General features: G+C 31.1%; 4 protein-coding genes across 7 annotated transcripts in view; 3 read left to right on the forward strand and 1 right to left on the reverse strand.

The window, feature by feature from the left end:
• The first annotated feature begins 1,369 nt into the window (after window positions 1-1,369).
• On the forward strand, window positions 1,370-6,905 carry LOC410296 (b(0,+)-type amino acid transporter 1). The gene is made up of 4 exons (XM_393777.6): window positions 1,370-1,757; window positions 3,900-5,198; window positions 5,285-6,376; window positions 6,661-6,905. The coding sequence occupies exons 1-3, from the start codon at window positions 1,661-1,663 to the stop codon at window positions 5,344-5,346; spliced, it is 1,458 nt and encodes a 485-aa protein (XP_393777.2). The 5' UTR covers window positions 1,370-1,660; the 3' UTR covers window positions 5,347-6,376; window positions 6,661-6,905.
• Window positions 6,241-7,870, reverse strand: LOC410297 (sorting nexin-16). The gene is made up of 5 exons (XM_393778.5): window positions 7,674-7,870; window positions 7,055-7,358; window positions 6,656-6,964; window positions 6,442-6,569; window positions 6,241-6,368 (listed from the first exon to the last, which is right to left on the reverse strand). The coding sequence occupies exons 2-5, from the start codon at window positions 7,322-7,324 to the stop codon at window positions 6,329-6,331; spliced, it is 747 nt and encodes a 248-aa protein (XP_393778.2). The 5' UTR covers window positions 7,325-7,358; window positions 7,674-7,870; the 3' UTR covers window positions 6,241-6,328.
• Window positions 7,871-8,215: 345 nt separating this feature from the next.
• Window positions 8,216-10,894, forward strand: LOC410298 (conserved oligomeric Golgi complex subunit 6). The gene is made up of 9 exons (XM_393779.7): window positions 8,216-8,407; window positions 8,474-8,748; window positions 8,818-8,962; window positions 9,026-9,237; window positions 9,308-9,531; window positions 9,595-9,986; window positions 10,063-10,224; window positions 10,303-10,464; window positions 10,542-10,894. Exons 1-9 carry the CDS (start codon window positions 8,330-8,332, stop codon window positions 10,773-10,775), a joined length of 1,884 nt encoding a protein of 627 aa, XP_393779.1. The 5' UTR covers window positions 8,216-8,329; the 3' UTR covers window positions 10,776-10,894.
• A 283-nt stretch (window positions 10,895-11,177) lies between these two features.
• LOC725923 (serine/threonine-protein kinase N) overlaps window positions 11,178-16,626 on the forward strand; it is a 32,409-nt gene continuing 26,960 nt past the window's right edge. For 3 of the 4 annotated variants that reach the window (XM_026444037.1, XM_026444038.1, XM_026444040.1), the window contains exons 1-2: window positions 13,957-14,101; window positions 15,101-15,226. In XM_026444037.1, coding sequence (XP_026299822.1) covers window positions 13,988-14,101; window positions 15,101-15,226 — 240 coding nt within the window. In that variant the 5' untranslated portion in view covers window positions 13,957-13,987. Of the gene's footprint in view, window positions 11,509-13,956; window positions 14,102-15,100; window positions 15,227-16,626 lie in introns of those variants that run through there. The other variant, XM_026444039.1, reaches the window with a different exon arrangement.

The raw sequence follows: 16,626 nt of genomic DNA on the forward strand, positions 1-16,626 counted from the left end.
CGATTGTTTTTAAAAGACTCGTATAATCTTTATTTCCTTTTAATGCTAAATGATCAGATTCGAAATAAAATTCGTTTGGTTCTTCATCTTGACATTTTTTTTGTTCATCTTCCATTGCTAATTAATATTTAGCATGCCCGATAGGTTATACATATATTCACTGTAACACGTTAACCTTAATTATCCGTCAAAATAATCCACACTAAAAAGAACGTCAAATAAAATCGTTATTTATTCTAACGTTATTTATTCTAATTATTACTCTATTTTCAATGATATGTGAATTTAATTTAAAATATGAACGATTAAGCGCAAAAATTGCGAAAATATTTTCACGATGTGATTTTAAAACGCACATTCTTCATTCTAGACTCTAGACTCAACACGTGTTCCAAACATTATTTATATTATAAATATTATATTATAAATTCAAACATTAAATATATTATAGAAGAAATTGTTATTTTATACATTGTATTTTTTTTTAAATTTTGATTTTGTAATTATCATTAAAATAAATTATAATATTTTAATATATTTGCGTTTTAATTATGTAAAAAAAAAAATTTCAAAAAAAATATACAAACGATATACGGAATCAAAAATCATTTAACATTATAAATGAAAATATTGCAGCTTTGAGATATAAATCATAAAAAATTCGTAAAATATTGCAAAATTTTTCTTTTTTTATAATCTTTATTATATTTCTTCATTTCAAATAAATAATATGCTTTCATAGTTTGCGCAATCATTATTCATTGCTCTTTTCAAAAATTTGCTTTATCTTCCGAGTCCGAATGTACTTTCGATAAAACTATAAACGAGGAACATAACACAAAGGACATAATCAAGTTAATTAGTCATCGGTGAAAGAGCATAATAAATATAAATAAGGCCAAAGAAGAAGAACACAACATCGACAAGATATTTCTTCCTATAATATTACCATTATTTCATATGAAAATCAAACGGAATGCGAAATTATCTTATCTAAACGTACCTCTTTGTAGCAAAAACTTCACAACACTTCAAAATTTAAGCGATTTTCAAGGTGACACACGTCCAGTTTTTATTTCGATACGGGGCTCGGTCAATTTTACGCTTTTTACAAGTTTATTGAGCTACGAGATAATTATTAATTGATCGTAAAAATCATACATCTTGTACTCGTAACTAGAATTCCATTCTATCTCCGCGTATCTGTTCGTCTTTATTTATCTCGTATTCTCGCAAAATCTTTCCAACTCTTCTAAACCGGCCGGCTGATTGTCAAAGATATCGGCAACGATCAGGGTATGAAGTGTTCTCTTATCAGGGGGACCATCGTGCGCCTGTAAAAATAAGCGACTAGCTGACCCGTTAACACTTCAGTCTCGTTCTGGACATCTTCCGATAACGTCACACTGTCTTCGATCCGGCTCTAAGGCACGGGGAAGCCGATTCGTGCCTTCGTTACACGGATTGTACGTAGAGCCCGATCGAAGCCGGTCTTCGAGTTTAAAGTCGGGCGTCGTGCGCCTCGCGCGATGTACGTTTGAATTCAAAAGTTAAAATAGAAAAAAAAAAAAAAAAAAAAAAGACGTTGGTGGTGCTTGGTGAATTGGATAATAAGCTAAGTTGTCAAGAGTTCTTCTTCTTTCTCTGATCGTGCAAAAAAATGGAACAAGTCGGGAAAAAAGGAAATGAAAAAATTGCGCTGAAACGAGAATTAGGCCTGTTCAGCGCAGTGGGCATGATCGTAGCGGTTATGATCGGTACGAATATTCGAAACACGGAGGGATTTAATAAATTAATTTCACGAGATGCGTGAACAATTCGAGATTTCGTCTCGGTTAAGTCCAATTGAAAAATATTAAATAACAAGTGTTTTCTTCCGGCATCCAACGTTAGAGCTGTATAGGGTCAGCTTATGTATAGCACGAATTATTGATTTCACGCCTTTTACTTTTTTTCTATTTATTTATTTATTTATTTTTCCGCGCAATATCATTTTTAATCAATTTTATACAACTTGTTAATGAACTCGGCAGATAATTGGCGAAGGCCAGAAATACGTAATGCATTATCAGCATCGCATATGTTCCACTTTATTATTATGCTTACATAATGAAATTTTAATCCTTAAACGTAACACGCTCGAACAATGAACTTTCTACTTACAATAGAATTTCATTGATAAATTCAATCAACCTATTCTCTCTCTAACGCCAAAACGACGTTATTTATATAACGATAAAAAATTATGTTTGAAAATGAAATATTGCGAAAAATTTTTAATTCCTTATTAATCAGTTTTATCAATTTATTTGACCTGAAAAGTTATGTAAATACGAAATTGCATTCGATCATTTAGCACATGTTATTGCGAGTGAAAGTATCCCTGCATTCGCGCAGATAATAGCAAGTCAATATCGGTACTGTTACATTCATTTGAGAGTTCATTTGAGAAACGATAACCAGAGCTACCGTTTAATTTTAGTGAATCGTATATAATTGTAAAACGTGCAATCACTCTCGGTGATCGATTTTTCAAATCGGTTTTTCTCATCCTCTCTGTAAATACATACTCGATGCATACGATTGATATAATATCATAAAATATATATATATACACTTCGATGTAGATAATGCTTCTTTATAAATCATATTTACTCGCGGTTTAGACGAGTTATATTATATTATCTAATAATTGATCGTTATTAAAATAAAAAAAAAAAAAGTGGAAAGTCCAATAGAAATCTTTCTCGCTATCTATGTTTTGATTCAACAACACGCTTGATTTTAATTGCATTTATTACGGCCACTTTGAATAAACTTCGACTTTATTACGCGGATTATGTTCTTCAATAGAGATTCGAGACATCGTATTTTTTTTTTCTTTTTCATATTACCCTTTCAACGAGTATATTCATTAAGGGAGATTAAATCTTAAATTCGACAATTGTACATTTTCATTGTGTATCAGCATTTTAACTGGAAATTATTAAAACAAATATTGGATAGAAAAAAAAAAAAAAGAAGAAAACATTTTGAGCAAAAGTCATGCTAATTATAAAACTTTTATCATCGAGAATGTTTTTCGAGAAAGTGCACAGATTTCTCGAATAGTTCTTCAGATTATTATTTCTAGTTAGAATAGAATCGAACGAAAATCGGGGGCAAATAATACACGATTGTTTTTTTTAGAAATTAATTGTTAATCTATACGGAGTTCTGTGAGTTCGTATAATAAAAAAAAAAAAATAAAACGTGATGTAACATTTCGGTAATTATGCAGAAAACTTTGACACGATTATAAATTAAGGGGTTAATCAAGGTTAATTGCTGACCCACGCGCTCGAGTATTACGAGATATTTTTCTTTTTAAGTATATCTGGCCAATTTTAATCAAACTTCGCAGTCTAATTGCGAATAGTCTGCTTGTTATTTATCCGTGTACGTAGAATTACGAGACGACTTTTATTTTGTTAAAGAACGAATAATATAATATTCGAGTCGAGTAATATTTTTTTAGCGGATCGTTAAAAAGCTTAATACGCGAATTTTCGACGTACGTGACGTACGTTTTGTAACGCGGCGTAAATGTTTCGAGAGTTTTGTTTCAATAATAAAGAATAAAAATAATCATAATTTCGAGAAACTGATATATGAAATAAATAATGATAATAAAATAATAAAAAGTAAGAACGACAACAACAACGGTATTTAAAGTTTTAATATACTTGCAACATCGCGATAATAATAACAAAAATATTTTTTAAAGATATTACTAATTGGTTATATTTTTTTTAAATAAATTAATAAATTTAAATTTTTCATTTTTTTTTTCTTCGTATATTTCGTTTTCACGAATAAAAATGACGATCGTTTTAATCGATTAATCATTTCTCCTTTAGGTTCCGGAATATTTGTATCCCCCACTAGCGCTCTCGAAAGATCAGGATCTGTCGGTCTTTGTCTGATCGTCTGGATTTCTTGTGGCTTATTATCCCTACTGGGAGCGCTAGCGTTCGCCGAATTAAGCACAGTCGTTCCACGTTCCGGTGCCGAATATGCTTATTTCATCGAAGCTTTCTCACCCCTGCATCAATATGCCGGCCAAATACCAGCATTTATATGCTCGTGGGTTTACGTAATGGTATTACGACCAACCGAAGTGGCGGTAATCATGTTGACATTCGCCGAGTACAGTGTACAACCGTTTTCTGGTTATTTAGAAAATCTTTCCGAAGAATGGATGTTTAGATTGAAAAAACTCATAGCTATCCTAGCGCTCGGCCTGATCACGTACATTAATTTAACAAGCGTGAAGTTATACGTGAAAGTTCAAAATATATTCACCGTATGCAAAATAGTTGCGTGTATTTTCGTGATTTGCGGTGGAATATGGTGGTTATGCACTGGTCATACGGAGTTATTGGAGAAACCGTTTCACGGTACTACAACTTCGGCAGGCAACGTGGCGCTAGCGTTCTATAGTGGATTATGGGCTTACGATGGATGGACTTCCGCCGCGATCGTCACGGAAGAGATTCAGAAACCGGAAATTAATATTCTCAGAAGTATTTTAATCGGTGTACCATTGATCACTATTTTATACGTTTCGATGAATCTGATGTACATGGCCGCTCTAACGATACCTGAAATGGTAAGAGCCCCAGCTGTGGCAGTTCTCTGGGCGAAGAAAGTTCTACCCTCGTGGTTGGGCTTCGTGATACCTCTGGGTGTTGCGATATCTACTTTTGGATGCAGTCTTAGCATTCAATTCGGAGTATCAAGACTCTGCTATGTAGCCGGTCGCGAAGGCCACGTACCAAGAGTTTTCAGCTTCGTACATATCGAAAAAATGACTCCCGCCGCGGCAGTAGCGTTTCAAGGATTACTTACGTTACTTTATCTGCTCACGGGAGATATTATCGCACTTATCGAATTCGCAAGTTTTTTAACATGGGTATTTTACGGATTTGCCATGTTATCATTAATAATCATGCGGAGAACGAAACCAAACGCATCGAGACCATACGCGGTACCGATTCTGGTACCTTGGCTAATATTAGGAGTTTCTATTTTCTTGGCTGTAACACCGATCGTGCATGAACCAACACCGAAATACTTGTTTGCATTGTTATTTGTTCTTCTTGGCATTCTCGTTTATCATACGTACGTGTATAAAAAAGTAAAAAGTAGTTTGGCAAGTGAGTATAAAAAAAAATTTTGTGCAAATTCTTAATAAAATTACTTATCTCATCTCTATATCTGTAATCTGTTTTTTTTTTTTCAGCGAAAATCACGTACCTTATCCAGGTATTATGCCTTGTTGTTGCTCCAGATAAAGAAGACTGAAAAATAATTTCTCATTATACGTTATATATAACACCACATTTAAATTATATGATATGGTTGAGGTTGAAATATATTTAATAATTCAATTGAGAGATATTTTTAAATCTCTTAATATCCGTTATTATTATTAAAAGGGTAACAATATTAAATTTATTCATTTTACATTTTTTAATTAAAAATTTTTATAACGTATAACAAATTTTTATATTTGTGCAGTATTGTAAAATATTTAATAATGTAATTACAAAGATATAATAAATATTAATTATGATATGTAATAAGTATAAAATATAATTAATGGAAATGTCAAGTATTTATTATATCTTTACATAAATATACTTTAAATATCACAATACTGTAATATCAAAGTTCACAATAATATCAATATTTCAGTATTATGATGACAATAAATATTATTAATATCAATTATAATTCGACAAACGTAATCATTATTTATACGATGTAAAAATACTACAAAATACATAGAATTTTATAAAATACCAAAGATTAATATACTTTGGCATATATTCGTAGTCAAATTATAAACATTTACAATCGTGTAAATATTTACTTGTCAACTTTTTGACTATATATATATATATATGACATAGACAATATTTATCTATTAAAGTTGTTTAAGGCACCTATATAAGGCTTCAAAAAATTACATACAAAGTTATAAGTTTAATACTAGGAAAGCTCAATGTACTTATTGTTAATTATATATGTTAAGAATTTTATATACATCTTACGTATTTTGCATAAAAATTAAGTTATTTCGTATAAATTAGTGGAACAAAAATGCGTAATGAAATGCATAAAATATACTCTAAATACATTTTTAACGAATAACAATTATTTATATTATAGCAATTCAAACAGCAGAAATGAAACTTATTTATACTGCTTATTTATACTAGTCTTTGCATAAAATATTTTATCAATATCAATTTATAAAAAGTTTCTAGTTTATAAGAAGCTGCTATTGAGATGCACTACATTTTGGACAAGTTTGTCTTTCACTGAAACAGTAATTATAATTTTGATACTTATTATTATAAATATCATTTACTTATGTTTAATCATATTACTTACCTTAATATTTGATGTAATTTTTTGCGAAATTCATTACATAAAGCTGTTTCTGCTGCAAGAGCAGAATCTCTTTCTTTTAATTGCTGTCTTAAATGATATATAGTATCTTCTAATGCTTCAAAAATTGCCTGCAAAAAAAGAAAGAATATAAATTTACTTTAATTAATAATAATAATAAAAAAAATTATATATATATACATAAAATTTTATTTACTCTAGATTCTTCTGCAGTATCAGATAAAGCAGGTGGTTCATCTAAACAAAAAAATTCTCTCACACATGCAGTTCCTATGAGAAGAGGACTGCTTAATATTCCATTAACAAATGCTTGAAGACCGCGTATTCTTCCTTCTAAAAAGCTTGGTGCAAAATTATCACCAAGCCATTTTTTTCTTGGTAAGCTTAATTGTGAAATTGGAATTTTCTGCCTTCTTAATTGTGATAATAAACGAACAAAATCTGTATATCTTCTAAATACAAACCAACAATCTCCATTTTTTAATTCTACTCGTAATTTATAAACCTGAAAAATAATTACTGAATATTATTGAATATTTAGTATAGACGAAAGAAATTGATAGATAATTATAAGAAAATGATCATTTCAACTAACTGTAAATCTAGCTCTTTCTTCCATAACTTCATATCCAACAATTGGTATTCTTAAGTCATCACTAGTTAATGGAGGGTGCAAAATATCTGAGTTTGCACCATCATTATTAGAATAATTAAACCGTTGCACGGTAAATGAATTTGAATGTCCAGATCCATCAGAGTCCGGACTATCCAATGTTCTAACAGTGCCTGATTGAGAACCTTTTGCTTTACTAATTGCAAGTGTTACTTCACTAATACATCCCACACCAGATTCTGACGTGGACATTTTACCACCAATAAATTAAATGAAACCATGCATACTTAAAAAAGAAATTAAAATAAAATTATTATGAAAGCATACAATAAAATAATGTGGACTGATGCAATAAATATAATTTTTTTAATTGCATCTATTTGAAATTGTATGTAAAAATAATCAGCATATTTATATACGTAAAAAAAAATAAAATATAAATATAAAATTTTATAAATACAACAAAAGTAAAAAAGAAAATATAAAAGAACAACATAAATAATAATTTATAATAATTTCATATTATAATAACATGCTAAAAAATCTAACTTCAAATTCTAACAATAACAATACGGTATTACAATTAAAAGAAAACACTAACCTCGATATGAATAAATAAATATAATATACAATTTTATAACTTTTTTTTCTATCTAGACTATATCTGTAATAATATCATAATTTATGAGTTTTTTTATAAAATGTTACATATCTTATAAATTTAAATTTATTTAAAAAACGGAATAATACGAAAATTGCTATGACATATTGAAAGTTTGCAAATATATTGTCTCTGCGAAATTGTAATAAGTTAGATGGTAAACTAAATTGTAAACATAGATATATATCAGAATTTCTAATTTATCATTGATATTTTAAACTTCAAATTGTTCGAATTGTTTAACTTTTAAATAATTAAAAAAATGAAATAGTTTCTATCATATTTTCTATTTTTTCTATATATATAATTAATTTTATTAATCTCGATTTAATATTTTTAATTTTAATACAGCAATTTAAAAAATATTATATTTAATAAATAATTTAAAAAAATAAATCTTTCGAAGTTTGATTCTTTTAAAAGTCAGCATTTTGATATTTCCTTAAAGTCAATATTACAATTGATACACATAGATGAGTACGTATTCTATAACTTTTATATACGTAGCTATGCGTATACTTTTGCTACGTGACATTTCCCAAAAAATAGGTTATATATTTCGATGAATTTAAGTGTAAAAAAATAAGATATTTAACATGGGCGAAAAAAACACTAATAATAGTTTAGTTCGAAGGGTTAATAAATTGCTTGAATCAAGAGTTGAGAATGACAAGGTATTTATATTATATTATATTGTAATTATATATGCATTTAATAAAAAAATAAACATTCTTTTTTAGGATACATTGGAAGCTTTAAAAGAATTATCCACATTCTTTACAGAAAATACGTTAAATTCTCGTAGAAATTTACGTAGTAAAATTGAAAGAAGAAGTCTTGCTATAAATGAAGAATTTTTATCTGCTTTCAGAGAAGTAAAATCTTCTTTAGACGGTATATATCAAGATGTTTTAGCTATGAATAATGCAGTTCAATGTATGACAAATCGTTTACAAACTACAAAAACACAAACATCACAGCTTATTGATCAAACTGCAAAACTTCAAAATAAAAGGTATATTTACTAGTTAAGTAAATTTTTATTTATAAAGAAAGAAAATATATGAAATATTGATATTTTTAGTCAAACTTTATCTATGCAACAAGAAGTTGCAAATGCATTTATTAAAAATTTTCAATTGACTTCATCCGAACAAAATATTTTACATGGTTCTACCAGGGAATCACCTATTACAGAAGAGTTTTTTTCTGTAGTTAATCGTGTTCAGGTATAATATTTATAAAAAAATTTCAATCAGAAATGAATTAATAATAATTTATTTAAATTGTAGGAAATCCACAGCAGTTGTAGAATATTAATGCAATCAGGATATCAAACATTAGGATTAGATATTATGCAAAGGATGACTCTGTTGCAAGAGGCAGCGCTTGAAAGGTTATATAGATGGACACAAAATCAATGTAAACATATTGAAAATGAACGTTTAGCACCATTATTAATAAAAGCAATGAATAAATTACAAGATAGACCGGTTTTATTTAAGTATGGATTTAATATCTAAATATAACATTATTTGTTCGAAACAATTTATAGTTATTTATATTTTTTTTAGATATGTGTTAGATGAATATTGTACAGCAAGAAGAACTGTATTAGTGGGTTCATTTATAGATGCTTTAACATTAGGAGAAATATACGGTAGTACACCTAATCCTATTGAAATGCATGCAAATGATCCCAAAAGATATATTGGTGATATGCTTGCTTGGCTTCATCAAGTTATTCCTGTTGAAAAAGAAAATATTCTTACTTTAGTAAAAGGCTGTGATAAAACAGGTAAAAAAATTAAATAATTGCTCTTTTATTTTTATTTTTCTTATTTTCTAATATATATTTTAGATTTATCAGATCAAATTAAGCAATCTTTAAGTAATATCACAGATGGACTTTGTCATCCTTTAAAATCAAGAATAGAAAATGTTATATCTGTAGATATACCAGCAGCATTATTATATTCTATTACAACTCTTCTTAGATTTTATCACATGATTATTCAACAAGTAATACCAGATAGTACTTTAGATTCAACATTAACAGATTTATTAACATTAAGCGAAAAAAGTTTTTTAAATAGACTTCAAAAGGAGACGCGTATCGCACTTGGCGAACGCGCAGAACCTCCGGGAAATGATTTAGTACCTGCTCCATCTGTTTCCAGATTATTATCACTTCTCAATGAAATTCTTTCTGTAGTAAGTATTGCAGAAGATAGAGAGAAAGATATGCTGCAGGTTTGTGTCACATTATATTTAATTATTTTACAAACTCAAATATATTTTTAATTTCACAAATCAAATAATTTTTCAGATAGTATCGTGCATTATTGATCCTCTGTTACAAGAAGTTAATGAAACAGCATCAAGATTACCTACAGTAGACATGGCTGTATATCTTTTAAATTGTATGCATCAAATACAATCTACTTTAGCATTGTATGAATATATGGATCAACGATTAGAAAGATTACAAGTAATTGGAGCGTTTTAATACATAAATTTTTTTATATACATTATTTTATTAAAATAATTGTAAAATAATATTTTTCAGGCTCAATCTGATGCACAAATAGATACTCTTACATCGGAACAAGCCAGTTCGTTGGTAGCACATTTAAATCTTGGTTCAATTTATACTATTTTACAAGGTCATGAACAAGGTCCATTATCTTCTATTCCTGGAATGGATCCTTTAAGTGTGAAAGAATTTACAGTATGTAATCATTATTCTGATATTAATTGATGAAAAATATACATTAATTTTATTTCAAATTCTTAATATGTTATTAGAACAAACTGGAAGCATTTCTAGTAATGCCAGACGTATTGCTATTGCCACAAATAAGTTTATTGCAAAGCAGTAATCATCGCTCGATAGTACAAAAACGTTCTTTTGAAGTTATTGGAGCTATTTATAAACAATTATACGAATCTTGTCACGATCCAAAAAATTTGTATCAAAATGCAAATAGTTTATTTTCAAGAACTCCCGAGGATCTTTTACAAACATTGATTTCGATCTAAATGCAAATTGAAAAAGCATTTTTTAAATTAAATATAATTATATGAAAGTTAAACGTGTAAATAATACATGATTGTAAAATATAATTTTGAATAAATTTATTAACTTATATAAGAAGAAACAGTTTTATCTTTGTATCGATTAAAAATTTTTTGTTAGAAAAATAATAAAGAAATTTATAGGTTAATTCAATAAGGTTATATCCAATTCTGTTCGATTATATTTTTATTGTTTTTACAAGGTACAAGTTTCCACACGATTAGTTATTTTACTGTTCTATCGGAATCGACCAATGAACAAAAGCTGTTTCAGTAAGATGATGTAAAAGTGACATCGTGAACGCACCTTTAGCGATAGCGGTGGAAGTATAGTGCGCGCGCCTTTGGGCCACGATTGGCCCGGCACTTTCCGTCAGTCTTCAGTCTGGTGCGGTGGAATGCGCTCGTGTCTGCATTTTGTTCGCGAGCCGCGCGTCTTTCATTCATATTTCTCTGTGGTAGTAATTTTTTGTCGTTTTCTATCCAAAGATTTACATTCAAAACATCTCGTCTCTAAGATCGAACGTGCGTGGTAATATATAAAATGCAGACACTTCCAACCGGATCGGTAGTGTAACGTTCATTGCTCGTGTAAACACAATGGACTTCGTCGTTCCATACACAAAGGACGGATAGAAAGCAGTGAGTGAGTGAGTGGAGTATAGTGTCCAAGATGGCGGAATCAAGCTATTATCAGGTGAGTCGCAGGTCCATCCACGCTCTCTTTACGAACTGGTCCGCGTTGGTCGCTATCCGACTGATGATTCCAGCCGCCATAATAAAAGATTGCTTTGGACATAGTTTAAGCAGTTTGCATATAACTTTTTTTTTCTTTTCGCGATCTTACGCCGACAACACGCTCGCACTTATCTCTACACATTCTGCGAACGTTTTTCGAAGATGATCAGTGATTTCTTCTTAAACTATCTAACATCTTAAAGCCTGATTTAACAAGGATAGATAGATTGTATATCTCTGATATCGCTTAAATCCGTTTACCGTATTTTCAACAAGTTTCCATACAGTTTCTGGTAGCACCTGTTCCTATCGGCAAGTGGTATTTCCTGACATTACCAGCATAGGTGTACAGTTCGAATACGTTTATCAAAAGTATAGTCGAATAACGGCCAAGAATCTTCTCTGACAGGAACATGATTGTATAGAAACTCCATTATAGCAGATACAACTTTTAACGCATCGTTGTCAAATTTTATATTTACGATTACGAGTTCTTTTAAACTTTGATATCGAATTCTAACAAAAGATTTATATTAATCGAATTTCAGATTATATTATATTTTCTATATATATATATATATATTCGATAAAATATAATTCGTCGTATTTTCAAGGAATTTTGACCTGTTTTGACACGAACGATAACGAAATATGAAAAATTCCTTTTATTCGATTTAAATTAACATGTTTAAAATTCATTAATGCGGTTATAATCAGTTATTATTACAGTTTTATTTGTTCAACTTTACTAGATATACGACACTTTCGCAATTTGCTAACAGATGCTTTTCGTTATGCGTAACCTAAAAATAAAATGGTACACCTCACAGCCGCTACACTGATCTCGAATTCTATTTTCTCGTAACGATTAATCATAACATAATATAATGGCTGTAATCTTTGAAGGGCAAAATTTTTTTCCATCGACGATATTGCTGCGTTCCATGTTACTTCTATGTTCTTGATTATTATTTTTATTATTTTTTTTAAAACAATATTTTTACTTCACGAACTATATATATATATATATATATATATGAACGTTACAAACACGAACGATTTTAAACTATCTCATCTTACTATAATATTTAGATCCGTTCTATGTCAACTCAATATCGATGAAGCTGTAAATGTTTTGATCACCGGATGATTTTTATGTTCTTGTTACAATGCTTGTGACGACTATTGACCTCTCGAGATTATTATGCATGGCACACATATTACGGAATGCATGAAAATAGCTCATGCGTCAGTGTGTCAAACACATATACAACCGAGATGCATACGTTTGTTTAAGGGTTCGTTGCTTCTTTCGATTCCAACCGCACGATTTTTTTTTTTTAAAAATCCTGTCTAACCTCTAAATTATATAACTTTTTTTTATACCATCGCACAATTTAAACCGATCGATGCGAATTTTTTTTATTAGTCTTCTATCCTTTTAACTTTGCCAAATAAAGTAAGGTTAATTACGAATATTGAAATTCAACATAATATGTTTGTATAGTAAATAATAATAAATAATGTGTTGATAATTTCGTAATAATTTAAATTGTATCGAGGTTTACTAGTAATTATTAGAATATATAATAAACGTATATATTATTTTTCGAATTTACCGTCGTTAAAATTTCGAAACTTAAACATTCGTAGATGTATCATCCAGGCAAATAAACGGGTGCAGAAATAGAACATTTATTATTCTTTTGCAACGAAGGATATGTAAATTTCGTTTTCGCGTAACAAATACATGGTAAGCTTAAACCAAAAAAAATTAAAAATGTATAATCAGATTTGTAACGAGGTAGATGATTAATGCTGTTACTTGAGAAAGTCGCAACACTGTTATCGCAGCACGATAAGAGATAAAACATCGGCAAAGTCTTTAGTCAGTCTATAGAAATCCACAAGTCAGTCACGTACATGCCATTTCGTCCATCTGTTTAATACATATATATATAATTATCGTGAACCATCGTGTATTCTATGAAAATTCAAGAAAATTCATGTGATGAAAAAAATATTGAATTTGTGAGATTATTCGAAATTCGTCGAATTCGAAGATAAGGTTCATGTACCGCGGTTTGTCGCAACAGGTGGTTGAAGAGTGCCTAGAATCCAGATTCTAGAACCGAACGATGTTACCAACGAGGAATGACACGATTTTTAAAAAAAAATCGATCACGTTGTGATTGATCTTATTTGTTCACTTCGTTTTTCCCAGATAATTATGTAAGCCGTCGAATCTTTTTTTTCGCGCTGGCCTCTCAAAAGTTAATGACCTTTCGTGATCTCTCTCGTTGAGACCGAGAGATATAAATGTGAATATATATCGAAGTGAATATTTTTATTTAATTCCAAAAAAAAAAAAAAAAAATTGGAGAAAAATTTGAGACGAATCTGTGTTAGGGATTAAAAATCAGAAAAAAATTCAAACAATGTCGTTCATTTCTTTACACGACAAGCATAAGAAGCCGAATACGTGCCGGTGTTTATCGGTAAGAAAATCGAGCAAACCCAAACAACGATGGAGCTGCATCGAGCCATACATGGTACGCTTTTAATGCCTTCAAACAATTTCGTAGGTTGCATCGATATAAATGTCTAACACGTGCCATTGATAAGTCAACTTCTAATTTCATAACAGACACATGTCGACCACAATGTTGTGTAAATATTTATTTAAAAACAAATAAAATCGAACGTTGTGAGAGAGGACAAATATATAATAAATCGTTTCTTCGCTCGTGTTATTTTTAATTATATATCTTCGATAATGTTATTTTTGACTCTATATATATATATATATATATATATAGTTACATACGTGGAATCAAGATAGCGCGATGGCGCCACCAAAATCGATCGAGTCATCGTATTTGTTCGATCGAAAAATTTAAATATAGAATCGGTGATTAATTAAGCCTGTTAACAGGTATATAACAGATATATATATATATATATATATCAATATAGCGGAATACTTTATTTTAAGATCGATATTTCCCGCGATACTCACGCCGCGAGTTTATAACCGTTCCGAGTAGACAGCGGTGTGCACATCCGCCGCAACGCGCCAGGCAATTTCCGGCCGCGCGCGAGAGAACGCGTATTATGTTCCGCGATGTTTTTCCCCCGCAAATTCACAAGCCCGGCCTCATCCTCCTTTCTTCGACGCCCCCTGAAAAACGTAAATGTCATTGCCAGGATTAAACGTGGAAATAGAACGTCTAACTTTATTAACTTGCCTGGAGAAAATTTATTCTCTTATATATATATATGATTAAATTATTCGTGCTCTGGATTCAGACACGCGTTCATTTTCGTTACTTAATTTCACTGCTTTATCGTCGAATTTTATTCGACCGGGTTTAGGGATTAAATGTATTGCCCAATCGTATTCGTGTACACGTTGATAAATCGATCTGGAAAAAAAAAAAAACCTTCTTATTTTTATCATCTTTTTAAATACTCGTATTTCACGATAGCGTAAAGAAAAAGAATAGAGAAAGAAATAGCGTTGGAATAATCGAATTCGAAATCTGTTCCAGGGCGATTACATCAGGCACCCGGTGTACGAACTGTCGAGCAAGTATGGAGTGGCTAGCAGTGACCAGGTGCCCTTGCCGGCTCGTCTCGACGAGCTCCGGGAGCACATACGCCGAGAAATACGCAAGGTATGTCGAGTTTCGTTTGTCCTTCTCCGCGCTACGCCTCTTCCCCGAACCTCTCTCTCTCTCTCTCTCTCTATCTCTATCTCTCTTTTTCTCCGTACACCGCGATATACACAGTAGCATGGCTCGCGCGCATGGCAGCACCGATCCCTCCTCGCGCTTCAGAAGAGTGGTATCCTTTCGCTGTTGCTCCGTAACGCGCATCCTCTCGCGTCTATCCTTTTCTCTCGGGGGGGGCGAGAGGAGCGATGAAATCCGATATGTGTCAGGCCACCGTCGATTCCACGGCACGCCCGTTGAAAACCGGCACACATCCACGTGACTAATGGATCCTGGCCAGAATTTATGGTTATTCCTCGGGTGAGGGGTGGGGGGGGGGAGGAAGAGAGAAAAAGAGAGGGAAAGGAGAGGTTTCTTCATCTCTTTCGCGGGCGAGCAATGAGATAAGAAATTATGAGCCCCCGTTACCTTTTCGTTGATCGTAAATCAATAACGAGTCGGTTTTAATACTTTAACGTGACTCGAGGCGCTGTCTCTTCGAGTGAGAACACATTTGGGAGAATTACTCTCGAGAAATTATTTTTCGCTATACGATTGAATGCGTTTGAATGTGAAAGTTAGTTATCGGTTAACCATCTAACACGATCCAGTGTCCCCTAGCGCGAAAAATAATTTCGAGCGCTACTCGAGAGAGAGAGAGAGAGAGAAAAGTTTATTATACGTACTTTCAAATGGATTAGTATCATTTTTAGAATCTCCAATTGATTTATGCTTGAAATTCATTTCGAAGATAAAATTCTTCAAAGTTACTCTCGCTAGGGAATATTTTTTGTTAGGGGACACTAGGTTGCGAGTGAATAATTATTACTCTCGACGCAATAACTGTTGGCGAAAAATAATTACGAATGTTAATAACTGGAAGTAAGATGATATACGACAGAGTTGGAAATCGTATTCGAGAGATTTATTAAAATATCCCTAGTATGTAACTTTTTTCGCAAAAAAGAATATATTCCAACGTATTTCATCGGAATGATTTCATAATAATCAGAACTTTACTATAAAAAAAAATATATATATATATATATATATTTGTACAATTCATATCAATGCAATCATAAGTTAGTGCCGTGCATTATCTTTATTTACGTAACATCTTCTCCGTGTTCAAATCTTATACACAAACAGTTATAAATCGTACTAGGCGAAATAAGTAAAACATTTCACGTAAAACAATCTCGCTTTCCTACCTAGGTAACCTAGTAATCATTTCATGCCGCTCGCAAATATTATTCGCGGGTCGGTCGTGATTAGAAGATATAGCTCCTGTCAGGTGTGCTCGCCGAGTAAAAGTTAGAGGGATATATAATAGAAGATAATAGAACGAAAGGATAGGCTCGCGA

The sequence above is a fragment of the Apis mellifera genome, linkage group LG11 (assembly GCF_003254395.2).
Source record: "Apis mellifera strain DH4 linkage group LG11, Amel_HAv3.1, whole genome shotgun sequence".
NCBI lineage: Eukaryota > Metazoa > Arthropoda > Insecta > Hymenoptera > Apidae > Apis > Apis mellifera.